The sequence below is a fragment of the Papaver somniferum genome, chromosome 2, assembly GCF_003573695.1.
Source record: "Papaver somniferum cultivar HN1 chromosome 2, ASM357369v1, whole genome shotgun sequence".
NCBI classification, from domain to species: domain Eukaryota; kingdom Viridiplantae; phylum Streptophyta; class Magnoliopsida; order Ranunculales; family Papaveraceae; genus Papaver; species Papaver somniferum.
In genome coordinates, this window is record NC_039359.1 from 24,768,952 (window position 1) to 24,795,329 (window position 26,378).

General features: G+C 36.9%; 1 protein-coding gene and 1 long non-coding RNA gene across 6 annotated transcripts; one reads left to right on the forward strand and one right to left on the reverse strand.

Moving 5' to 3' along the window:
- The first annotated feature begins 7,946 nt into the window (after positions 1–7,946).
- LOC113347170 (dymeclin-like) lies at positions 7,947–14,576 on the forward strand. Of its 3 annotated transcripts, none has more exons than XM_026590773.1 (18): positions 7,947–8,449; positions 8,579–8,830; positions 9,602–9,665; positions 9,758–9,887; positions 9,973–10,120; positions 10,431–10,679; positions 10,769–10,853; positions 11,585–11,687; positions 11,914–12,039; positions 12,118–12,231; positions 12,478–12,596; positions 12,765–12,834; positions 12,935–13,027; positions 13,195–13,284; positions 13,489–13,611; positions 13,717–13,808; positions 13,969–14,026; positions 14,130–14,576. In XM_026590773.1, exons 1-18 carry the CDS (start codon positions 8,263–8,265, stop codon positions 14,187–14,189), a joined length of 2,163 nt encoding a protein of 720 aa, XP_026446558.1. In that variant the 5' UTR covers positions 7,947–8,262; the 3' UTR covers positions 14,190–14,576. The 3 variants fall into 3 exon arrangements, with proteins under 3 accessions (XP_026446558.1, XP_026446560.1, XP_026446559.1); XM_026590775.1 differs by having other exon boundaries at positions 9,976–10,120; XM_026590774.1 differs by having other exon boundaries at positions 14,133–14,567.
- A 5,360-nt stretch (positions 14,577–19,936) lies between these two features.
- Positions 19,937–25,262, reverse strand: LOC113347171. Of its 3 annotated transcripts, XR_003358778.1 has the most exons (9): positions 24,780–25,262; positions 24,434–24,686; positions 23,442–24,342; positions 22,318–22,387; positions 22,163–22,237; positions 21,427–21,562; positions 21,013–21,103; positions 20,672–20,728; positions 19,937–20,258 (listed from the first exon to the last, which is right to left on the reverse strand). It is a non-coding gene; the product is annotated as an uncharacterized LOC113347171 (long non-coding RNA). The 3 variants fall into 3 exon arrangements; XR_003358777.1 differs by having other exon boundaries at positions 21,013–21,562; XR_003358776.1 differs by having other exon boundaries at positions 20,672–21,562.
- Between the last annotated feature and the right edge of the window lie 1,116 nt (positions 25,263–26,378).

The window sequence follows — 26,378 nt, forward strand, 5'->3', positions numbered from 1 at the left end:
TATTTGGTAAAACTATTTTAGTATAGTCTAGTCGAAAAACTAGGAACCGATACGACATAAAAATGAGCAAAAAACAGAAATGAGAGAACAATTTCTGCTATATACTTGTAATATATCCAGGTTCCTGACCAGATGTTGGACTAGAGACTGCACAGCCTGTTTGAACCTGTTTTTTTTTTCTTTTGATCGGAAGAAAAGATTTATTAGATGTAAAAACAGAATGCACAAACTCTACCAGAGGTAGAATGAAACTGAATGATGAAAAGAAAATTACATGAACATAGCCTGTTTGAGAAATTTAATTACAGTACTGGTGAGAAATGAGACTGGTAACCCCCCATAAGATTTTGGCAACTTCTTATACAAACCTAAGAGTATTTCCACCGGGCTCCATCCTATTTCTTATTTTGTTGGCCACTTAGTAGTATTTTCATTCAGATGAAAAATGGACTCTGAGAGCTCCTGTATGGAGGTTTAAAAAATATATTTTGTTGACATGATATTTGTTTTCATAAAAAATGTATGGTAGTTTTTTTTTTTTTTTTGAAACATCAACAACCTAAAAACTCAATACGATCTCTCACTCCAGAATAAAAGTAGCACTGGTGGAGCTTACCCTCTCTCCAATTGATTGGTGAACGTAACCTTGCGCTCTCATTGGCTAATTGAGAAACCATTCGTATTCGTCGGATGAAATTTCGTTAGATATGGTGCATTGATTTAACAATGTGCAGTGTAGATTGGGTGGATTTTTGGGACACACGCGACGGACGGTTCTCATTGTTTATAAAAATTGCTATATTAATTTCGTGTATTTATGGGTCCAAGAGCATAGCTCAGTGGTATCCCATCAACTCTAGTAAGGAGGAAGTCAGGGATTCGATCCCCACCGTAGAGGTTTGTATTTAATTTAGTTGTATAGAGGGGTTTGGCGAGGTTGGGTCTAGCAGTGGGGCTAGTCCAACTGGCTGGATTTGGATAGGAGCCTGGGTCCGGCTTTAGCCTATCAAAAAAAAAATCATGTATGTATTATGAAAATCTAGAAAATAAAGAAAACTACTATATTAATTTGATATTTATGATTAAAATAAATAAAAATCAATTCAACATATTAATTATAACCCTCGCATGTAAACCCTAAACCTCTCGCCTGTAAACCCCTCGCCTGTAGGAACAAGTAAGTCCTAAACCTCTACTCCCATCACCACCACCCCATCATCTCGATGGGTTAGGGTGAGGTGGGTTTTTTTTTTTTTTGCCCTAGTTCCTTTTTTGGGTTTTCAGTTGCGAGAACTGATGTTTTCCTTTTAGTTTTCTGCTTGTACAGTTTACCTTAGTTCCACTGGTTGTGTTGTTTTTCTTTGATTCACTTCGAGAACTGCTTGTTTTTCCGGTGTTTCCTAGATTGGTTTCTGCTGAGTGTGGTAGCAGACTTGCAACTCCCATTACTGTTTGTTTTGGTGCTTGAATGACGACCACAGGTAAGGGAATTCTGCTCTTCCCTTTTAAGGATTTTCATGGGTGTCCAGATGAGGGGATTGGCAGCAAGGGCTTTACATGTTTGGTTCCCCATCTGAAGAGGTTACATCTATGCAATGCTGATAGAATAAATGCTCTTCAGCAAGCCATCAGAAATGATCTGGATGTGTTTAAAGGCTTATAGAAAACTTTGAGAACCTTGAAACAATGGATGTGCTTTGACTACATGAGCATTCAAGCATGGAGCAGGGACTGCAAACATGAGGGGATGGATATTAGGCCTGCAACGTGTGTGGTGTCTAGGGATGTACTCGAAACAATAGTTGGAGTATCAAGGCCTGGTTCAGTTCCGGAGCAGGTGGTGGACAGTGTCTTTGAGCTAACTGTTGAGACAGTACACGCAGTTTTCCAGGCTCCTATTTACACTGTCAAGAGTGTTCCAAAAGGGTGTAGGATGGCATTCTCTCATGTTCTAAAAGCTGCACTACTGAAAGTTGGGGCAGACCCCAAATCAGTCAGGAATTGGGCTAGTTTGTTACTGCTACCTCGCTGCACATTACGTGTCTACAGTCCTACAAACAGAACGGAGAAGAAGTCAGGGAAGCGTAAGGTGCTGCAGCAGAAACAAATCCTTAGTGCATTGGAAACTTGGGGTGAAGCCGGGGGAGTTCAGAGACTTGTTGGGGAGGCTCTACAAGTATGGCGAACAGGGGGTGTTAAGATAGAGGAGGATACCGAGTCTGACAACAGGCGAGTCAATAATGTTTCAGCATGTTTGCGCAAAGTGGCAGACGGACATTTCACGGCGGCTGTTAAAGCCATTAGCTCTTCAGGGGTGGAACGATATAACGCAGATATAGTGAAGGCTCTTGAAGATAAACACCCGTTCATGCCCCCTCCACACAAACCAACTATCCCGATGGATGAAACACACTTACTTGCGGAAGAATGTACTGTTTTAAGATGCATTAAATCGTTCCCTAAAGGTACTTCGTGTGGTAGGGATGGCCTCCGAGCACAACACTTATTGGATGATTTTTGTGGGGATGGCTCCGCTGTTGCTGCTGACCTAGTCACGACAATAACAAGGGTTGTTAATTTGTGGTTGAGTGGAAGATGCCCACTTAATCTTGCGGAGTTTATTGCTTCAGCACCCTTAACTCCTCTCCTAAAACCGGACAAAAGCATCCGCCCCATTGCGGTTGGGATAATTTGGCGTCGTCTTGTGTCTAAAGTTGCAATGAAGGGAGTTGGCAAAGATATGGCAACTTACTTGCAAGATTTTCAGTTTGGGGTGGGGGTTTCAGGAGGTACAAAGGCAGTTCTGCATGCTGTAAACAGGTTTGTTAGTAAGTTTCACTCAGACTCTAGCGTTACTATGTTGACTGTAGACTTCACCAACGCCTTTAACCTAGTTGATCGAACAACCATGCTTCTCGAGGTACGTAGGTTATATCCATCTATATCGTTGTGGGTGGATTATCTATATGGCCAGCCTGCAAGGTTATATGTGGGGGATTATCATATATATTCCTATATAGGGGTGCAACAAGGTGACCCTTTGGGTCCTTTACTGTTTGCTTTGGTTTTTCATCGACTTATAACAAAGATAAATGAACAGTGCACATTATCCCTACAGGCTTGGTATCTTGATGACGGCACTGTTATTGGTGATACTGCAGAAGTAGCAAAAGCACTTGTTGTTGTTCGGACGGGGGGGCCTGGGCTAGGGCTTATATTGAATATCAAGAAAACAGAAATTTTTTGGCCCTCTTGTGATGGACGGAGGATAAAGGATGGGATGTTTCCTTCCGAGATTTCGAGACCAGACAATGGAGTCATATTATTATGTGGTGTCGTCAGTCTTGATAGCCAGTTTGTGAAGGGACTCGCCATTAGGAGAGCAGAGAAAGTTGTGGAGTTGATGCAGGTCCTATCCAAGCTTCGTGATCCTCAGAGTGAATTGTTACCCTTACGTGCATGTATGGGTATCTCCAATCTTCTCTTTGGGCTTCGTATTTGTTGTCCAGAGTACACTTTGGAGGCGGTTGATATATTTGATAGAGGCCTGAGAGAGGCGGTAGAGGGCACAACTTAAACTAAAAGACCGTTAGATTAAAAAGACCGTTGATGATCTAACGACAACTAAAGTGCAGCGGGTAACTGTCAACCGTTTAAACGGTTGACTGTTAGCCGTTTTATTTCTTGTCCGTTAGATCTTCAACGGCTGGAATCATCCTTCGGACAAAAATCAGAAATGGCTAATCATATGCCGTTTTAATACAACGGTAATTTTTTGAAAACGCCTTATATATATGTGATTTTTGGTAACAAATAATTCACACCAATCCAAATCTAGCCATCATATTACTACACTAACCTGAAAAACACTTTAAAATCTTATATCTCTTTGCAATTATTTTATTTTCTTGGTTTGATTTATTGTACTTGTTCCAAAACATAATGGTTAATTTTACACGAGCAGAAGATATGGCAATTGCAAAAGCTTATGTTATGTTTGCATCCGATTCAGTAGTCGGGAGGTATCAAGATTCAGAAACTTTCTGGGATAAAATCGAACCGGAATACCACCGTACTTTTGGAACATGTACAAACCGGACTCGAAAAGCGCTTCAAAATAGAATGAGTTCCCTCAAAACAGATTGCAGAAGAGTTGTTGCAATTGTGGCGGCTTATCTCAAGAACCCGCCTAGTGGATGAACTGATGAACAAATGATAAGTTTCGTCATACAAATAAGGTTATTAATTTTAATTTCATTTCATATGATAATATTAATACAGATGTTTACTTCATTAACACTTTCCCAAAATATGGATGCAATACATAGAATCAAGAGTAAAATTTGTTGAAGGAAGGAGGGAAAACCTTGAAAACATGACGCGGTTTTTGCAGTTTTGAGACAACATGTTGAAGGTTGTGACCCGTAGAATTTAAAAAAACATCAAGGTGAACCTAGGAAGTCCACCCTGATTCCTATGGTTGTTTCAGAAACTGAAGATGGTGATGGCACAGATACAACAACGGAAACCCAAACACAAACACAAACACGTTTTTTTGCAAAAGATAAACCCAAGGGACTTAGCAAAGATAAGTCTAAGATGGAAAATTCCATGGCTAAATTTACGGAACGAGGCTGGAACAACATGATTCACTATTTTGAGAAGAAGGATGCAGTCAAACATGAAGAAAAATTAGCTGAAAATGAGTTAATGCGCCAATTAGTTGGAAATGGGACAAGGGATACCTTGGCTAGAGAGAAAAAGGCCCACAATGAAGAAATTACCATTAGGCATAAAGATATGGAAATATTATTAACGGATGTGGAAATGCTGCCTGAATGGAAGAGATATGTAGTAACAAAGATGCAGGAGGAAATATGTACCCGGATGGGATACGATCCTCACAATTAGTTAATTAATTGTCGTGCTTAATATGGTTAGTTGGTTTTCTTGGTTATTAGTTGTCTCCTTTAATGGTTAATTAGTTGTCTCGGTTATTAGGTAATTAGTGGTCTTGTTAATTAGTTGTGATTTTAATTTCGAGATTATTTTATTTAATTAGAGTGTCTTTTAACTTTAATCCTATTGTATCCATTTGATGTTTGAATTTAAGATTATTCTGCTTATTAAAAAACATGTTGGCACTCATATACTCATTCAAGATTATAACAAGGTACAACATCTTTCAATTGTTCATACAATGCATCAAATTTAAAAGGTTTCTTCTTGTCTTCCCGGTACTCGATTTGAACTTTCATATTCTGAAGAATAAAAAGAAAACATTAACATGATAACTTAACATAAAACATTTGACATTAGAGTATATAGTTAATCAACTTATTAACTAGTATTTATTATATCCTTACTCGAACTTCGTATGACAATGATGCATGCTTCAAGTTGATATCAAACAGAATAGTAACAAAGGTTTGGATTTCAGTATTAATTAGGTTGATTCTGTTTGTTACTGACTTCTTTGTTCTTCCATTGTCGTTTTCGGTAATATCTTCAAAATTTTGGAAAACGCGGTTCCAAAATTCGGTTGATTGATTTACTTCTCCTGGGATCGTGGGTCGATTAATTTCTAAAATACATGCTTCCACAACACCGACATCTTCTTCATTCCTAAACCTCATCACGAATATTTACTTACAAAACTTACTAGAAGATCTTACTGCATATGAAATGATGGTATGCTATTTGTGATCCAATTTAGGGGATTTTATAGAAAAGTATAAAATGTTACCATACTGCATAGTAAAATAATTGAATAATATATAATTCACGCAACAAGAAGCACACCAATATGAAAACTCACTAAAATTTAAGACATTGATCTGATGAGTCTTAAGACAAGTACATTTTTTTTTTTGGAAAGTAGTCGACCAAATATGTTACGACAAAACATAATGAAGATTCAAAAAATCCAAATACATTATGACGATGCTCAAATTGCACTTGACTAGAATACTAGATGGACACGTATAAAAGTGAATGAAAATAAAATCAGGAACAGATATGTCGAAATAATTGATGTGAGTTGATATGTCGAAAGATGAAAAATACATTGATACGCCAACTCAATTACCGAATCTTTAATAGTGTAATAAATTAATGAGTGAACCGACGAAACCGACAACTGGTGGTAAGAAAACTCACTTACATATTTGCAAATAGTGTAATAAATTTATGAGTGATATGACTAAACCGACAACTGGTTATAAGAAAACTTACTTAATGATTCGCAAATAGTGTAATAAATTTATGAGTGATGTGACTAAACTGACAACTGGTGATAAGAAAACTCACTTACAGATTCGCAAATAGTGTAATAAATTTATGAGTGATATGACTAAACCGACAACTGGTGATAATAAAACTCGACCCGACATAAATGCATCAGTAGTGACCACACTAGACCACAATATCAGTAGTAAGATTTGAAAATTGAGATACCAAAAAGACATGCAATGTACTATAAATAACGTTGCTCTATACCAAAACAACACAACCAAATTATCAACATCTTATTTATACTAGATATATTTTTTCTTTAACTTTCAGCACCTCTTTTTATTATTTTAGTAGTCATGTTCGCCAGATTCACCCCTCTTGAAGATGCAGCTATCATTCAGTCTTGGATTAATGTCTTTGTCGCTGAAGGAGAAACAAGAAATATTGTTTCAGGGGTCAATTTATGGGAGCTTGTGGTTCTAAAATTGACGGTTAGGAACGGAAACCCACACCAGAAAACATCTAGATTTTTACAAAACAGGGTACCAAATATTAAGAGAAAGGTTGAGCTGTACCTAAGTTTTTTGGTTCCACTTTTAAGAAACATGCCTTCTGGATGGACAACGAACGAGTGTGTAAGTGTTCTAATTTTGGACTAACATCTTAAATTTTTAAAACATATTTTTAACAACACAATTTTAATATTTGGTTGTATAATATACGAAGTGCAGTCGCAACATAGATACGAAGCTACAACCGGTAAAGCATTCCAATTGTACGAATGTTATTTACTCTTGAAGCAGAGGTTGCCTGAAGAATACGATCCCGAGATATTATGCCGTGAAGAGGATGAATATGGTGACGAAGATTGGTTCGGCTGCGCCAACACTATAGATTTTGTGGGTACATCTCAGGCAAACCCTCCCGAGACTAAACTCGGCCGTTAGGGACACCTAACGGTTTAAAGGGTTGTTGCACCGACTAAGTGCAGTCGTGATGCATGCGACAGTGAGTTAGGTTTAATTTCCAGTAATTTTAATACTACTTAGTTTAAGTACCCAAATAAAATAAAATTATTTACACATCTTTGTCACTTATATTTACATATTCTACGAACTAAATACGACTTAGCAAGTCCATGTGTACACTACAACAAGTCCACAAAAATTGCCAATTTTAATTAAGGTGAGCACAATGCACCTAAGACAAGTGTATCCAACTGTAATAAAAATTTGTGTGCGATATTTAACCTCAGGTGTGTCTACCCGTCTAGCATAAATACTATTGTCAAAACAAAACATAAACTGCAAATGAGTGTATATGTAGTGTAAACGAAAAATGGTCAAGGAATGGGCAGCCATTTACCGTTTTGTGAAAGGAAAAATGGTCGATGATTAGCCGTTCCATTTGAACGGATAATGATTGTCCGTTATTATGAAGAAGAACGGTTAATGATTAGCCGTTTTCTGCTTTTTCAAAACGGCTAATGGTTAGCCATATCCGGAGTCTTACCGCTGGAATTCCCGCACACTAGGGAAATCTTGCGGGAAGACCCACCTTTGGCCACGCTTTTCTTGGCTGGGAAGGGCTTGGGCATGCCCATAAGACCCAGTCTTCGGGCCATCCAAACAAGCCGTAAGGGTACTTTAGGCCAAACAAAAAGTAAAAGTCATCAGTCTGAGTCCTCACGTTAATGTCCCCCATTTTACTGTTTCGTAATTGCCACACTACTAGAAACCAAAAAAACGCGGAGTCTACAGAAATGAGAAAACCAAAACCTTCGTTTCAAAGCTTCATCTGATTCTACTCAACAATAATCACTACAATAGAACTATAATTATTAGGTTTCCAGTTTCATTCTTCATCACGTTATCAAAAGATCTAAACCCAAAATTCCCTTTCTCTAGTTAAAAAAAAAATCTCTTAATCACTTCCTTCTATCAGATTCAATTCTGGAACGGAAAGTCTGCAGAAATCAAATGCTGTTTCTAAGATCTCTGTGAGAAATTGAAGCTCTTTTTTTGAACAATGGGAGGTGTTCCATCAACTCCACGGTATAACGCGAGACCACAAGAAACGGCTGAGTATCTGATTGGTACTTTTGTCGGTGAGAAATCTTTTCCTCTTTCATCAGATTTTTGGAAGAAATTACTTGAAATTCCTCTCATTCTTCAATGGCCTCAACTTCAAGTACTCCAAGCTTGTCAAGCTTTAGGTTAGTATCATCAATTCTTGTTCTCTTCTTTGATCTTCTCCACTACTTTTTACTGTATAGCTAATTTTACATGCTAATTGAACGATTCAACTCGAAACATGAACGATTTATTTGTTTTCATTGATGCAGCAAAGAACAACTCTCATACTAGGCATCTAGCTAAGATTTTGATACATCTTGCTTGCTGTTTGCAAGAATCTATTACTACGACTTTTGATGAGTCAGTCGAAGTTCATATGAAGGCTTTGAATGCAGCTTATTTATCATCTATATTTTTGAAGTACATGATTGAAAACGCCAAGAGTGATCACTTTGAAGAACTGTATCTTTCGTTAGTTGAAGGTGAAGGTGGAAGTACCGCACAAGAAGATTTTTTAAGGGGTAAAGATACGATGCTTCAATTTATTGTTTGTTTCCTATAGAATTTTATTGAGGCTGCTAGTGTGTAATTGCAATGTGTCATTAAAACTGTATAAAATTGAATGTATCGGTTACTGGTTTAAACACTCCCAACAGGATAGAAACTTTCTCTAGCACAGGGAACGTCATGTATAGCAGATGTACTGCAAATAAGTAATAGTGCCGCTTATTTATTCTTTGGATTCGTTTTTTAAGATATCCTTGTTACGAGCATAGGAACAGTCCGACGAAACCTTGTTATGCTTTGATGAATATAAGGTTTGGATTCCTTTAGACGCTTGTTTATTAAGTATTGAAACCTTGGTAATATAGTGGCAATGCCCTTGTTACTTGATGCTGTTTTAAAACCTCTTTAGAAACATACTGTTGATTGAAAGTTCTGAAATACAATGGTGGTTGCAGCATCGAAGAATGAAGTTAACACTTGATGAAAGGAAACTATATCAATATTTTGGGAAGTAGTTCAAAGAATATATTATGTAGATATTAGACTTCAGTTTCAAGGCCTCTGTTACCTGCTAAATCTTAAGATGTTCATGTTTCTTTGGATTTGATGTTCATGTTGATGTTGATGTTGATGCACAACCTATCAATATGCACTTCTTTTGGGGGTCAGTTTGACCTCCACCCGCTTTTGAGTCTCCTGGAGTTTTTATTTGCTTCTCTTTTTATATTGGTTGGTGAAATTTTCTGGGTAGTATATCTTACAGATTTTATTGTTCATTGACGCAGATCAAAAGATTCAAAGTTTTGTTATTGGTACTGTTCTTACATTTATTGGCACATCAGATGTTAGGTATGTTCTGGAACCTTCAAATGTACTCTCCACATTATTAAACTGTTTTTCTATGCTTGCTTCTAATTTCTTGGTTATATTGTCATTGCAAGTTCTCACACATTCCATCTGCATCATGAAGTAATGAACTTTATGCTCGTGGCTATGTCAAGCCAGCTTCGTTCTGGACCTACTCCAGGGCCAAATGATGTACATCCTTTTATTGACGCGGCTATGATTCAGGTGACAAAAAACGCTTTGGATTTACTTACTTAGTGCAAAAATCTGCAAATTAAGCTGTTATTTTGACAAGGCTACTTTTATTTAGCAGGACAGTTCTGTGGTTGGTTTGGTAGTGCGTAGACTACTTCTTAATTATATTACACGACCCCAAGTTCCCTTAAATGCTGCATCCTATTCTGTCTTTTCTGAAGAAGGGCAGCCTGGTGTTCTTCAGAAAGTTGGTTCTGCAGCAGGTAAGGTGTCCATGTATACTGGTATTGATATCTCTTTGTAATTCATTTTAGTGCATTAGGTTCCATCAAAATTTGGTAGTTCATTATCTGTTAGGCACTTATATCGTAAGTTCAAACATTATCTAATTGGAGGCGCTGTTGCATTTCTTTTAAGAGATTACATTAGTGTAACAGAAAAATGTGTAAGTTTAGTCCTGCAGTTGGCTAAACTTATATGCCTTTGAGTTGCATATTTTTGCTTTTCTGCCAAAGAAGAGTGATCATTGATGTTTGATGCCCTTTACGTCTACTTCTTTTCGTTGGCTTGCAGCAAATCTTGTATTGTTGCCCTTCAGTTACTTCAATAGCTCAAGCGTTCAAGGCTCAAGAAATCCATTAGCAGACAACAGTCTTCTTGTCTTACTTGTACTCACTCATTATCGGAAATGTGTTATGATGAGCGAGTCAATAACAAGTAATAACAAGGTCAATGTTGAATCTGATACTGTTTTGAAAGAAACTTCACATTTTATTGACAATCCATATAGCAAGGCTCTACAAACTGCTAGGGATATTGAATGTGAGTTCATCTTTTCATTCCTTACTTTTCAGTTTTGTAGCTTCATCTCTTATTGAGCCATCACTGATTTTGTGCAAATTTACTTACAGTTGATCGCGTGGATGTTGAGGGCAATGCACACAGTGGACCACTCGTAAGATTGCCTTTTGCATCTCTGTTTGACACCATTGGACGGTGAGTAAGTTTTATACCTCATGTTCTAGAGTCTGATTATAATGTATGAAAATTTCGATTCTGGGATACTCATCTGTACCATTACATCCCTACTTCCATTCAACTAAAATTACCTTTTGTTGTTTTTTGGAAAGAGCTCTGCATACAAGATTTATAGATAGGCTAAAGGAATTATAGATAGGCTAAAGGCATTCAACTAAAATTACCTTTTGTCGTTTTTTGGAAAGAGCTCTGCATACAAGAATTATAGATAGGCTAAAGGCATTAAACAAAGCATCATTTAAATATTAATTATCAAATTTCTCTGATTTTAAAAGGAAATTAGAAAGATTGACTTCATTATATAATGTAATTATGTCCTAAACTCGCCAAAAAAGAGTGGAAGCTTAGATACTGCACAGTCAATGAAGTGATATGCCTTAGGGGATGGAATCATAGTATGTGTTAGCGTCTGAGCACCCAGCCTCCTATTTCTTGTTGTGAAGTTCTTTTGACGGGGGCATAGCCAAGGTTAAATTGCTGAATCCTGGTAGAATATGATACATTCTTTACCTTTGATGAACAACCAGAGTCACATGTTTCTAATGCTGAACTACCTGAGCACTTCTTACTTCTTGTATTCATGTGTATTTCCTCCTACACATCCAAAAGGAGCACTTGATTTGATCGATTGATTTGCTTGGGCTGTGAGTAATACTTGTTGCTGCTCTTCTGCTTTTCATATGTTCCAGGTGCTTAGCTGATGAGAGTACAGTTCTACTACTGTACTCGTTAGTGCAAGGAAATTCTGATTTCCTGGAATATGTTTTGGTGCGAACCGATATGGATACACTGGTATGAATCTGCGTCATATTATTGAGTGTCTAAGCTGCGCCTGAGCTTGTTAGGGTTCCAAAACCTCAGGCTCAGTTACATTGATGATATCCTTGAGATTGCTGGTTCAGTTTTATCAAGCTAGATTTATTCACTTTTCATGATTAGATATAGAAGGCACGCCTCTCTAAAATATCTGGCAGAGATAACCGCAATAAGAGCTAATGTGATGTGTTTATGTGACCAGCTAATGCCTATTCTGGAAACACTTTATAATGCTTCACGGAGGACGTCAAGTCAAATCTACATGTTGCTTATTATTCTTCTCATACTTAGTCAGGACTCCTCATTCAATGCCAGCGCTCACAAGCTGGTAATAGCTGCCCCTTTATACTCACATTTTGTATCTGTTGAACAAAAAAGCTATAATTATTTTCTACTTTTCCCGTAGATACTACCCAATGTTCCATGGTACCAAGAACGCCTTCTCCATCAAACTTCTCTCGGCTCCCTGATGGTTATAGTTCTTATAAGAACCATCAAGTACAATCTGTCGAAGCTACGGGTATGATTTGAACATTTACATTAATCGATTGCTATGCATGCATTCAATGTCTTACACATGCATGTATATCAGTGATTGCTGCTTAGAACCTTCGGTTACTTGAGATCTGTTGTTCTGTGTGGTATATTTTGCAAATGTTTTCTTGTTTAAAGTTATGAAGTGTGAAAACACACATTTTTTCACTAATAACCCTTGCAACATACCATCGTGTGTAGCTCTCATTTTTTGTTTCTGTAACTATGGCAGGATGTTTATCTCCATACAAACTGTCTTGCTACTTTGACGAACATGGCACCACATGTTCACAGGTTGAGTGGTTATGCGTCACAGAGGCTTGTTAGCCTTTTTGATATGCTTTCACGCAAGTATGCTTCTCAGCTTCCCCTCCTTTTTTTACCATTTCTGCTTGCATTTCATAGCCTTTTGTTTTTGCGAGATACTTCTTATTTTTAAGGGAAAGTTACTAAGTTTTGTTCAGTTCAATTTAAGCTACATATACCTGATTGATATGAGATCTGTAATCCTGCATATAGGTATACCAAATTAGCGGAGCTAAAAAATGATCAGAAAATTAAAATCGACTCGGCAGATGGAGACGATGTGGTAATATTCAACAACCTATCCTTTAAGTAGATTGCCACTTGTTTGTTGGTAGTTACTTTTTCCAACTTCCTATTGATTAACTAGATTTTGTTTATGACAGGCATCAGAACTTCACATTTATACGGACTTTTTACGAATTGTATTGGAGATCTTGAATGCAATCCTTACATATGCTCTGCCTCGAAATCCTGAGGTATCTTTTATGAACTCTTGAAGTTGCCACTTCACGAGTTATACCTGCTCTTTCTGTACTCTTCTTTTTCATGCTGCATATGTAATATTATTATTGTTGTTTTTAATTATTTTTTTCTTCTAGTAATGCTGTTTTTAACCTCTTTTTTTTTTCTTGAATTGGAGCAGGTTGTATATGCAATAATGCACCGTCAGGAGGTCTTCGAACCCTTCAGGAACCATCCACGTTTTAATGAGCTGCTAGAAAACATATATACTGTATGGCTTCTTGACGTATAAAGAACTTCTTTTATTTTCTTTGGTTGTTGGTAAATTATGCTTTCGTGTCTAAATTTTAATTTTGCAATTTTCTTTCTTTTTCCTGATGAAGACCTTACTATTTTATATGCATAGATCTTTACTTGAACTATTTCATGTCATGTGTTGGTGATTCCAAAAACAAATGTTTTTTGTACCCTGCAGGTGTTAGATTTCTTCAATAGTCGCATGGATGCTCAAAGAACAGAAGGTGGTGAATGGTCAGTGGAGAAAGTCTTGCAAGTCATAATCATTAATTGCCGATCTTGGCGAAGTGAAGGAATGAAGGTAATCTCTCATTGATATGATCATTCTTATACCACAGATCTTCTCATTAATAGATCTAGGAAACTCTTTCACTTGTTTCTGATATTAATATTATGGACTTGGCAGATGTTTAATCAGTTAAGGTTCACATATGAGCAAGAGAATCATCCTGAAGAGTTCTTCATTCCGTACGTGTGGCAGCTAGTTCTATCTGGCAGGTATTATTTCCATGCTAATGATTATCATATGGTATGATAATCATGTTTACAGTAAATCATAATTGACTAGTTTAGCTATAATAATATTCCGAGATTGTGTATGTTGTTCCAAAATCTGATGCTGACATCTTGTTGTAATGACACATTATTAAATGTTCAGCACTTTCAGTTTTAATCCCGCTGCCATATACTTGTTCCCAGCCGGTCTGCCTGTAGAAGTAAGTACTCCGAGATGGAACTACTGACGAATATTTCTAAAAAGTTTACACGCTTTTTGTAATATGAGACAGTAACGCAATAATTTACTTTGCCATTTGGAAGCAGGATAAACACACTGAAGACGGAAACAGTGACGAAAAAGCAGAGGAGTTAAGTGTGTAGACATGATACCATGTTTACCATTGCAGGTGGTATCCTTTAAATAGATCCATCAGAGTGTACTGATAGTTCCTCCCTCGTGGGGAATATGTAAATATACGAACAACAAAAACTGTAGTATTTCTTCTCATTCTTTTCTGTTTATATGATGTGATGAAATTCTAGCTACTCTTAGGGTATTTTCCATTATAAAAAGAAAAGTACATAGATTTAAGGTCAGTAAGGAGTGTGTTTGGAAATGTGTTCGATAAGCTCACAGTTAACAAGCAAACCAGGTCAGATTATATTTCTTGCTAGTGCTTTATGAAGTCTGCATGGAAGCTAAATCTGATTAAGGCAAGGATATGTTTCCTTACATAGAAAGCATTTTGAATTGCATTACCATTTTAATGCAGCATGTCTTTCTTGTATTCCAGTTTTAGAAGATTTCCCGTAGGATTGTATTTGTATATTACCATTTATGTACTGCGAGTCGCAGTCATTAAAAAAAGGGTTGGACGTTTAATCTGATAAGAGGCCATATGTTACTATTGGACATACTGCTATTAGATTAGGTTCACTATTGCAGTTCAATTAAGCTGGGAGTCTGCGAGTTACTGGCACTAAAAAATAAATAAATTTGGGTGCACTCTCCTTTATTTTATTATTTTCACGATGGAAAAATTCTCCAATACTCATTTAGTTCCCTCAGTAGAAGCATAATGTAATTTTATGGATCTGGAGACACATAAAAGCCAGTCTACCGACAAACTCAATAGTAACAGAAGCATAATGTAATTTTGGTGAAATGAAGTGTACTGATTAAAAGGAAAAGAAAATACTAATGTATAAAAACGTGTAAATAAAGATAAAATGGGCCTGAGAGATCGGCTAGAGAACAAGAGGAACGAAAGCTCAAAATGACTAAATCTCGCAACCAATTTCTTTCTGAACGAGGTAGTAATGATTAAGAACGATTTTTTGGGCACCACTGTTTTTTTTGGGACCATGATTTTATTTTGGGTAAAGACATTAGAAATAAATCTAGATCACCCCATATCTAGATATTTATATGAATACCTAAACTACCCTCTTAATTAATTTTAGGTTATGATTAGTGAAATGATTTAGTTAAAAATAATTAGTGAGATTAAATAAAAAGATGGGTTTTTTATTAGATGGGTAGAATTATTGAGAGAGTAAAGTTAGAGAAGATGAAGAAGAAAAACATGGAAAATAAAAAAAAAATCCAATTCACTAAGTTTGGGTATTCAAGTGATGAAAACTCATCTGATTCTTCATCTCCATCCTCTCCTAGAGTATTTTGTTAATCTTCACAATGATCCAGATATGAGTTATTTCTTAGATGGTCATTCTATTCTTCCCCAAACTCAATCTCAAGATGAAAATGATGGATTTTATCAACCACAACCGGAGGAAGAGTATTTGGGTGTCCAGGTATGCTCCACTTAGATAATGTATGTTGAATTGGTCAAAACTTTCCTAAAAATGTAAAATTTTCAATTGGATTTTGGACGGTTAGGTTACCTTATGTGAAGAAGATGTAACCGAACTCTTCTGAAGGTGTAGTTCGGTTCCATCGTGTGAAGAACAGCTAACCGAACTCATCTGAAAGTGCAGTTCGGTTACTTGGTCCAAACACGCAGGTTACCGAACTCTCTATTGATGGAAGTTTCTAGGATTACCAGCGTTATGTTCGGTTGGTTCGCAACAAATTAACAAACCGAACTTTACGTAAACATTAGATCTAACCTAGTGTACAAAGTTCGGTTGGTTCGCAACCAAATAACAAATAACTAACCGAACTTACGTACAAATAAGAGTTAACTTAGTGTACAAAGTTCGGTTGGTTCACAACCAAATAACAAATAACTAACCGAACTTACGTACAAATAAGAGTTAACTTAGTGTACAAAGTTCGGTTACCTAGATAAAATAGGAAGTAACCGAACTTTTTATTTGTTATTTGTTCGGTTACATGTTAACTTTTCTTTAAGAACCGAACCTTGAGTTCGGTTATTGCGATAAAATGTACAAGTAACCGAACTCTAATGTAATTCCAATTGATGTTGTTACATTTCTTGTAGATGGAATGCCAACCTATACCAATGGATGATCAACCTTCTCCGGTTACTATGTTGTTCGAAGATACATCTCATCACTATGCTAATGAGTTGGTATTTTACTTACCTATTGATGCGAAGAATTGGGCTAGAGAACATGCTAAGAGAGTCAAGTGCGTCTTAGTTTTGAATGGAAAAGAAAGCCAACCTCGTTTTGAAATGGTTTGTGAGAGAAGTGGAGATCCCGATGTTAGTCACAAGAGGAAGGGTTATGAGTATAAAGGAAAGACGACGAGGAAGAACACATCATGCTCAAAGAAAATTAAATGCCTGTTCAAGCTAGTATTTAGCAAGAGCAAATTAACGTCGAAATGGTTTCTAGCTATGGATAAGGTGGTAGGTCGTCATAACCACCCTCGTCCGGAAGATCTTGAAGGACATGCAATGGACGTAAGGCTCATTCCTCAAGAAATGGAAAAATTGCTAAGTATAGGAAAATGAGTATTCCACCTTCCGTTATGCTTCACTTATTAAAGGAAGATAACCCGGATAACGTATCATCTTTGTCCACCATTTAAAATGCAATTGAGACAATTAAAAGGAATGAATGTAAGGATAGACAAGTAATGCAACAATTGTTTTTTTTTAGCTCAAGAGAAAGGCTACGCGGTTCAAAAGAAGGTAGGTCCGGAAGAAGAAATAACTCATCTCTTCATTGCTCATCCGAAGAGTGTTCAATTGGCTCAATCCTTCCATGAAGTTCTTATAATGGATTGCACTTACAAGACAAACAAATACGAGATGCCATTGTTGAACATTGTTGGTCGTACGTCGACGAAGTCACCGTTTACCGTTGCTTTTTGTTTTTTAAAGGACGCGCAAGAACCAAGTTACACTTGGGAGATACAACAAGTGAAAGCGATCTACCGAGATGATGATATCCCCGGGGTTATCGTGGCGGACAATGAAGTAGCATTGATGAATGCAATAGAGAAAGTCTTCCCAATGGGACATAATATGCTTTGTACATTTCATATATGGTGCAATGTGATGAATAGGTGCAAGCCTCAACTTTGTCAACCTAAGAGGAAAGGATTGGAAGAGATTAGTAAGCTACCGGAAGATGAACAAGTGGATGCAAAAGAGGCATTCAATAAACAATATACCACAAATCACGCTAAATGGGTTGCCTTCTCTGGGGAATGAGAGGCATTGACTTGGTCTCTCACCGAAGAAGAGTATTATCTAAATTTTGCCGAATTTAGAGAACATTGGTCTAGCCCCGAATATCCGGAGGATATAATAACGTATGTGGTGGAGCAATGGTTGGAACCGCACAAAGAGCGCTTTGTTTATGCTTTTACCAACAGGTATAAACACTTTGGGAATCAAGCGACAAGTTTGGTAGAATCGGCTCACAACCGGTTGAAGAAAAATTTCTTTGTATGTGTCGATAATTTTGTGGTTGTGTTTAACGCAATGAAGTGTTACTTCAACCGCGAGATTGAGAGAATTAAAGAGAAGTTTCAAAAAAGCCGCATCATGAAGTACAAAAAGATTGTAGACAAAGGTGGTAACATCAAGGAAATGGAGCACCTTTGGATTTTCAATGGACTCCACTATAATGTTTCACATGCTTGCATTAAGAGCTTAATGGTTGAGGTGAATTTGATCGACATATGGGGAACCAAGCCGGATGAGGTGTGTGTTTGTAACATGATGAAGTATATGGGACTCCCTTGTCTCCACATGATAGATAAGTATGAGCATGGTGTAATCCCTTTAAGCGATATTGATCTACATTGGAAACAATTAAGTTTTGACGCTCCTCCAAAGGGCAATGTTGGAGAAGAGTTTGGTGACAATGAAATGGGACGAATCGTTATCGAGATGTACCGGAACATGAACAAACTCGAAAGGCAAATCTTTTGGGATGACATGTGGCCAATCGTTTATCCGCACACTTCAGAGAATGCCCAAGAACCGAAAAAAGGCAAGGGAAAAGGTAGGCCAAGCACCAAAGAAACAAAAAAACAAGTAAGAGAATATGCAAAGGTGTTGGCTAAGAGGAAAAGTGAAATGGCCCCTTTTACTATAGATCCTTCGGGGCATGAGCATACCGTGGAGAAGTACCAAGAAGATACTAAGGGGTAGGAATATTATTATTGAAAAGGGCGAAACAAGTGAACGGGATATGAAGAAAAAAGGACCGATGTTACACTCTCCACCAACCCCACCTACTCCATCGGAACCTAGCCAACCAATTCAACGAGACGTGAAGCTAAAGGCTCCAATATGCCGCATCCCAGAAAGGAGTCAACCAATTGATGATACACCACCTCTTGTTGATAAAAGATACTTGGAAGAGCTACCTCCTTACATTAGAAATTACGTCATATCCACCGATGACGTCCCTCCGGATGGTAATTGCGGTTTCCACGTTAGCGTACAACAACTAGGGCCTTTCACTCAAGGTGCCAAGCTATATAATGATAATCACTTATGTCCGGCAAAGGTTGTTGATGAAGCTAAAGGAGAAACCGGAATTTTACAAGACAATGTTGTCCGATGGGGATGCTAGTCTCAATATGCAGTTTGTTAGGTATCAAATCCGTCTCCACGGGGGCAATCCAATCACAAGGGATCATTGGATGGGCATGCCGATATGTGGGAACTTAATCGCCGACGCATTCAATTGCATGGTTCACTATTTCTCAAAAGGTGCTAGTTTCACATACACTCCGTAAAAATCATATGTGTCGAGCAACTTAAACGTAGGAGAGTGGTGATTGCGTTGATTAACAACAACCATTTTATAGGCCTCCGGATAGAAGACAATTATTCATTGCCTCCGATATGTGGAAACTCTTATTGGCCAAGATTTAACCCCGACAAAATATTGGGTTGGTGCATTATGTATGAGCATAACATGGAGATGTGGAAAGCTTTGAAGGATTCCGAGAAAATTATACACGAAGGGTCAATTAGCCTCGAGGATGATTAAATGTACCATTAATTAAACTAAGTATGCTTTGAACATCATATTATGAATTAAAGATTGTGTTTTTTGGAATTTTGTCTTATTTTTGGATGTATTATAGCGTATTACAGTGATAGGTTCGGTTACCTGGTTAAATTGAGCAGGTAGCCGAACATATAGTTCGGTGATATTGATGTATTTGAGATACCACCGAACAGGCAGTTCGGTTGTTTCCGCATAATTACAAACAAACCGAACACCTTGTTCGGTTTCACTACACCATTTTTAGCGATTTTTAACGGCAGAGTTCAGTTGCAAAGTGGGGTTGCAACAGTTATATCTGTTACGAAAGTAGATGTTGCAAATTTTCGCAACGGCTCATAAGCAGTTGCGGATTTTCGGTCGCAACAGTTTGAAGCAGTTGCGAAATTAAGAGGTCGCAACAGTTTCAAACAGTTACGAAATTAGAAGTTCGCGACAGCATATTGCAGTTGCGAAATTTTCGCAACATAAAAAAATAGTGGTTTTGGTCAAAACCAGTGTTCTCTGTAACAAAATCAGCTTAAAGCCAAGTTTCCCTGCAACTTTTTTAGCAATTACTGAAATTCACTGAAATACTAGGAAAAACAAACATGCATAAATTTCTACACCAAATAATTGTTTATTATTGCACAAAGAAATCTTCCAATTCAAAAAGAGAAGGCATACATGGGTTTACTCTTTAGTTTATAAGAAATGAGAAAGGATGTAACTAATAGCAAACATAGAGTTATTTCCTAAATTGTTTTGCTTTTCAAATAATGACAAGTAACAGCCAAATAAAGAAACCTCAGTAGAGAAACATACGGGTGAGCAGGGAGGGAGTGTCATAGTCCATTTTCCAGCTGAGATTCCTTCCTAACTCCCAACTATATGGAATCATCTATACTTTATCAATCCGAGATTCCCTCCCAACTAGTTGTAGCCTTCAAGGACCACAAAGCTTTCAGCTGCTTGTACACCTTCCCCAGTATGTTCCTTTTCCAATTCCTGAAAAACAATTCAAAAAGATAGTCAAGTCTAAATAACCAAAGCATACAACCATAAGTTTCTAAGAGACATAGGCAATACATTATCACGTCATACATTAAATTATGAATGCTAACCATCATTGAACTTGGGAAATTCGTGAAATCATACAATAAAGAGATCTTCTGTATACCTATGCAAAAGAATGACAAAGAACAACAACTTAGGCAATATAAATTTCTTAAGTTCCAAGATGTAGCTAGAAATATACAAATTTTGTGCGTAGTATCAAAAGAATGACAAGTATATAAATATTTCCTAACTTTTCAGAACATGCAAACTCTGCAGTTGTAATGTTAAGTATAATAACAGAAACAGATACAACTTTAAAGGTACAAGAACTTGAGACAAGTTCAATATCATTCTTTACCTACATGCTCAAACAAGTATAGCTTCTTGTTGCAATCAAAGCAGTTTCAGGAATCCGGTTGCTGCGGGAAAAGATACATTCAGGTTAATCTTTTATGTATTAGATTTAAGCTTTGATCAGAGATGATTCTCAAGTATATCTAGAGAATTTGCACAAAGAACATCCACTGTAGGAGTGGTGTGGTTTTAAGCTTTCTATGGCTAACTGAAAATTAGCTATCCACTAACAGTTGGAGATAGTCTTCCACTTTTCCCAGCATGAAGCCGCTTAATATCTGCAGCAAACAACAAATCAACCATTCACACAAGTTATAGAGGACTCCAGTCCTTTAACTATGTTACTTACTCTTTTTTTTTTACAATTCTTTGACGTACTGCAGGACATTTGACTGATTATCAGCATCTCCTTTAACTATGTCCACAATGCCACAAGCAACCTGAGATAGAAAGAGTTGCATCAGTGACATTTTTGCTGCATGACATCTGTAAGTTTTTTGCTGATTCCAATGTGCAACCAAATGGAATTAAAACTTAATAAGGCAGCATTAGGATGCATTCAAGTGAGTTAAGGAAATGTGCTACCTAATTGAGTGTATTTTATAGTTTTTAAGTATATAAAAGGTCACGTTGTTGTTGTTAAAACAATGAAAACATTTAAATCAGCTTAATAGGATTGAGTATGTTTATAACACCCATACGCGTACCAGTACTAAATGAGTCGCATGATAATAGAGGCCCGGTACAGGGTCGTATATGATACCTCTATCGCATTGACCAGGTATCCAGAAAGAACGGAAATCCAAAGAGTTAAAACACCTAGCCATCCAATTGCTTCCCATATTATTATCACAAGCGCCTCATCTTCGACAGACTCTTCTTCCTTATGCTCCATTTATCTAAAAAGATTACATGTGGCAGATATTAAAAATTGTATCTTCATAGAGTTGTTAGCTATGTTCACTAGCCATCACAGACTCTAGTTCATGTATATGTTTTTCTTCAAATTTCTCTTTAGATTGCGCAATGACATCCCAATCATCTCTCAGTTATTCGAGAGAGATACATTACCAAATTAGAGAAGAAACCCATAATCAAGTAGGTAATTCAACCAGTAAACTGAAGAAAACATGATACGAAGAGACTAAAAATCAGTGACAGAGAATGAATGTTACAGAAGACTTCATAGTCTCTAGGCAGTGACATCTCATAAAATATCTATTCACATACTTAAGCTACATATTAGTTGCAATCAAGACTTGAGTCTGAGTGAATGAAAACATCATTTATTGGATGGGTTTGTGATCACCGTCCACATTCAAACCATATAAACATGACAAACTGCAGACTGGTTCAATTTTCTAGCAAATATCAACAAGTTAGCTCAGAAACTAGAGATAACAAACTGCAAACTAGGATAATTTATATCTCGCTGGAAAAGTATGATGAAACATAACTTAGATCAGAAAGAAACATGATACAAAGTCGGAGAAGAATACAGTTAAGCTGTATGATGCTTCCAATTTGTCAAAAATATTTCCCAAAATTCCAGGTTCTAACTCCACGGGAAAAGGCTGCAATAACATCAGAATTCGTAAGTCAGAAGCGTATACTCAATTTCTTTATAAAGGTAAAATTAACTACCCCAAAGTACCTTGTGGGTTCGTAAAACGGGTTCGTAACAACCCTGCCCTTCCATCCGCAACCACGACCGTACCTGATATCTGTTCAACATTAAATAAGCTAAAATAAAACAACCCAGAGAGCTTAAAATTTTCTATTCAACATCAGGTACCACTACGGCATTACAATTCAAGCACAACGAAATTTGGTTTTGCAAGTCCAAATACTTCTTAAAAACATAACCAAATTTGTGCACTTTACAACACCATAGAGCTAGATTCAAGTTCAATACACTGAAAACTTGTGACAATGCATTCATTGGGATCTTCAAACTATCTAATTCACTGATGCCTGTAAAACCATTAAAATTACTGAAAGTTGTAAAAAGTTCCTAAAATGTATTGCAAACTAAATTTTCCTCACTAAGCCATCTCCATAAAGCAGTGGCATAGTTTCAGTTACAGAACAAATGGGAACTGGTTTCGGAATTGGAGGGACACAACATAAGGAACAACTTAAAACCACTGTAATAACTGAATCCTGCATCGCGCATACTAACACCAAAGAGCTGCTCTTATCAGTCTCAGACTGCCTTCATATTAGATTTTAAGGAGTTGTTTAGATTAGAAAATTAAAATTGAAAGCATTCTAATTCCTAATTGAGCTATTCTGACATGTCGCAGATGCTACCCGCACTTCTCGTTCTCGTCTCAAACTCCTTCGGCATTTACTCAACAAAATTGGACCTATAAAACATGTTATATATTCAGTACCCAACTTTCAGGATCCATATGAGTGCGCGCTTTTTCGCATAATCTAGTCCTTGATGTAATTTTGTAGTTATAAACTGAAGGACAAGATTCTAAGCATGCAGGGAGATACCCCCAGATAGCTGCTTAATGAAAATTAACAAATCAAAATGCAAATGTCACGCTGACATTTTTATTATGGAATGCCAACATATAGAAAATGATATATAGAAACAATTGTGTTTTCTGTGAACATTGTACTTTAAAGCTTCTTAATGAAACGATTGTCAAACATGCAAGCATTTTTTATTTCATGGATTACTAGCTATTATGTTTCAGCTGATTTAAAACATAAAGCACAAAACTTGTATTCATGAAGTATAAAAGTATTTTACAAGTTGCGTACCAAAAAAAAAGGGAAAGAAAATTCACTGACAAGCCTGGTGGCTGCTTTCCTTCCATTTTCGTCACCATTCTCAAGTACCTCCTTAACAGCTGCAGGTAGGACTCTTCAAAATTCATTCACATACTCACTTCCTTTCCGTTTACCAATTTTCAAAATATCATTTGCCAAGTATAAAAATGTAACACGTTTTTCTTTTTGACTTTTAAACAGCTTATCCCATGTTTCAAGAACTTGCTTCGCTTTTTTCCGATGAAAAATACACCAACTTGGTAATGCTGACCAGAAGTTAATAAAATATTCGCTATAAATAATAATCGGCAATGCATATAGGCACGAGAATCAAACTTGAAGGATAAAGGCTAAAATGCAGATGCGAAGAGTTTCAGATTCATACCCTAGAAATTCCAATATATACTCCAAAAACAGCTAAACGAGAGAAGAAGAAGAAGAGAGATCAAACACAGGCTCAGTAATTAGATCCAACTAGACCAACCTATTTTCTTTTACTACGGTTTTGATCAAACTCTAATCCTCCTATTTCTGTTTTTCTATCTCATTTTTTAAGTAAAATCCTCCCCTGGGAGTTTGCCCAAAAAAAGAAAAAAAAAAGACAACCAATCTACCGACTAAAAAAACACATTCTTTAAAACCATCTCCTTAGTTAAAAATATTGCTATTCAGAATCGATGTTCCTAACAGTTAGGATCACAAACAAACTAGTCATTTGTAAGACATCAAACTGTTGAAATTATTACATCAGTTAATTTGGATGTGAGAAGAGTCTCAAGGGATACATTCAATGCTTCCCTGTGAATTGTTGAGCTGAGAAAGCTTCTCAGCTAATATCTTCCCGCTAAAACCAGTTGTCATGTTGCCCTTTCTAGCATGTACTCACTGAATTCTACAACATCACAAACAATATTAGCATTTTCATGCTTCAAGGAAGCACATATCAATAAGACATGTAAGTTATAACATAGGAATAAACATACCTCGAAAGAAGCCAATACAGTCTGCACCTTAATACCCCACAAAAGCTACAAACAGATTTCAATGTGAACCTCCATCTTCTCTGAATCTAAAACTCAGATTCACCGTAACCACCACAGTCATTTCCATCTCGGGTCCAAGAACAAGCTCTATTATTCATTCAGAACCCATATTATCAAATCTGAATAATGCCCAAGTTCCATCTTTATTTCTTCAAGCAAAATCTCAACAACAACAATCAAATCACCAAACCTTCTGCAACTCAATTTACACCAACATTTGTAAACTGAATCTCAAACAAAACCTATGTAAAAAAAAAGACAGAGATCATCCAATGCTTATCCATACCTGATCCTTCAACCGAATTAGCTCTTTACTTAACCTATTAATCTCCACCTGCACAGCAAAAACAACAAAAGCAATGAGAATTTACAGTAAAAGATTGAAGAAGAAAATGGTTCACGGTAAAAAGGAAGCAAAAAAATATTGATAGATCGAAGAATATAATGCAACAACTGAGATGAAATCATGGTGGAACGAGTTTACTTCCATTAATAGATCGAATCATGGTGAAGAACTGCGCTGCTAGGTCAGTTCTCGGATTTGAGATTAGGGCTTGATTTTGGATTTGAGATCTCTGAAATCAGTAAATCATTCGACCTTAATCTCGAAGAGATTACTGAATTGAGACTTCATAAGTTCTCTGAAATCAGAGTAGTGGAACCCTAATAATCAGAGAAGAGCACGATAGAGAGAAAGGTCAGAGGAGAATGAGATGGAGTGAGGTTTCTTTCGAATGGGCTGAATAGACTGAGTCAGAACAAATTAGTTCGGTTGCCTAGGAAATTTGTGCAGGTAACCGAACTTCAGCTGGCTATGTCTGGTTTTGGAACCCCTCGGTTCGGTTATATAACATTTTTCGCAGGTAACCGAACAAACAAGTTCGGTTGTCTGCAATTTTTTACCAGGTAACCGAACCTTTCACTGTAACTCTAAATGTTTTTGCACAGCTTGAGTTCGGTTAAATAGCTAAGTTGCGAACAAACCGAACTGTGAGATACCATAGTTCGATTGCTTACGAAATTTTGTGTACTAACCGAACTACCTTTATATTTCATAGAATTATTGATGTAATGAAAAACATATGAGTCTAATAGCCGAACTAATCCCTTAAAACACAAATTAGAAACAAATTATGAAATTCATTAACTAATCCACATAAGTAATTGTTGGAAGTACATGAACATAAGAAAACACACTACCAAATCCGCAATAAAGTACCAAATCCTTAATAAAACAATTTTCTAAACCAAACTACTAATTATTGCAACCACTCATTGGCGACGACCGTTACGAGAAACTTTTCTAGTCTTGCGTTTAGGAGCTTTAGCTTGTCCTTCGTCACTATGAGTGTCATCTCCACTGCTTTGTTGTTCAACCATCCGACTTGAACCTTCCCCTTCTCGACGACCCCTCTTCACCGGTATGGTCTGGCTTGGATCAACAATGTTGGCGGAAAAAACATTAGTCCATTGGTTGTAAAGGTCTGTTTGTTTTCGAGTGTTCATCGGCTCTCCACTCCGGATTTTCGCCATCATTTTCTTCAACAATTTAGCACTTTTCTTCACATTTTTTCAATCAAAAGCATATATAACTATTAATTTTCAATATTCTATAAAATTTTGAAAAGCAAAAATAAGAGTAAATATCTTACCGCCGAATTCTATAGGATCAAGGCCTCATCAGCACCGGTAGGGGTATGCTTCATAATTTTCTGAGCCTCCTTCTCCACTGCCTTCGCTTTCTCCTTCTCAGCACGGGATTGTTGGACACTGTTTATTACACGAGGATGAAAAAAATGTTCATACCATTCCATATATCCCTCATCAGCAGCATTTGGCTCATCAAACGAATCTTGCAACTCTGCAACTGGAACAAGATAATTCC

What these genes read in the sequence shown, in the direction of transcription:
- LOC113347170 (XM_026590773.1), top strand. Translation starts at nt 8,263, where the DNA reads ATGGGAGGTGTTCCATCAACTCCACGGTATAACGCGAGACCACAAGAA. An exon ending in GAAAGTTGGTTCTGCAGCAG is followed by an intron (nt 10,121 to 10,430) that starts GTAAGGTGTCCA and finishes GTTGGCTTGCAG; the next exon opens with CAAATCTTGTATTGTTGCCC. An exon ending in CAGCTAGTTCTATCTGGCAG is followed by an intron (nt 13,809 to 13,968) that starts GTATTATTTCCA and finishes TTAAATGTTCAG; the next exon opens with CACTTTCAGTTTTAATCCCG.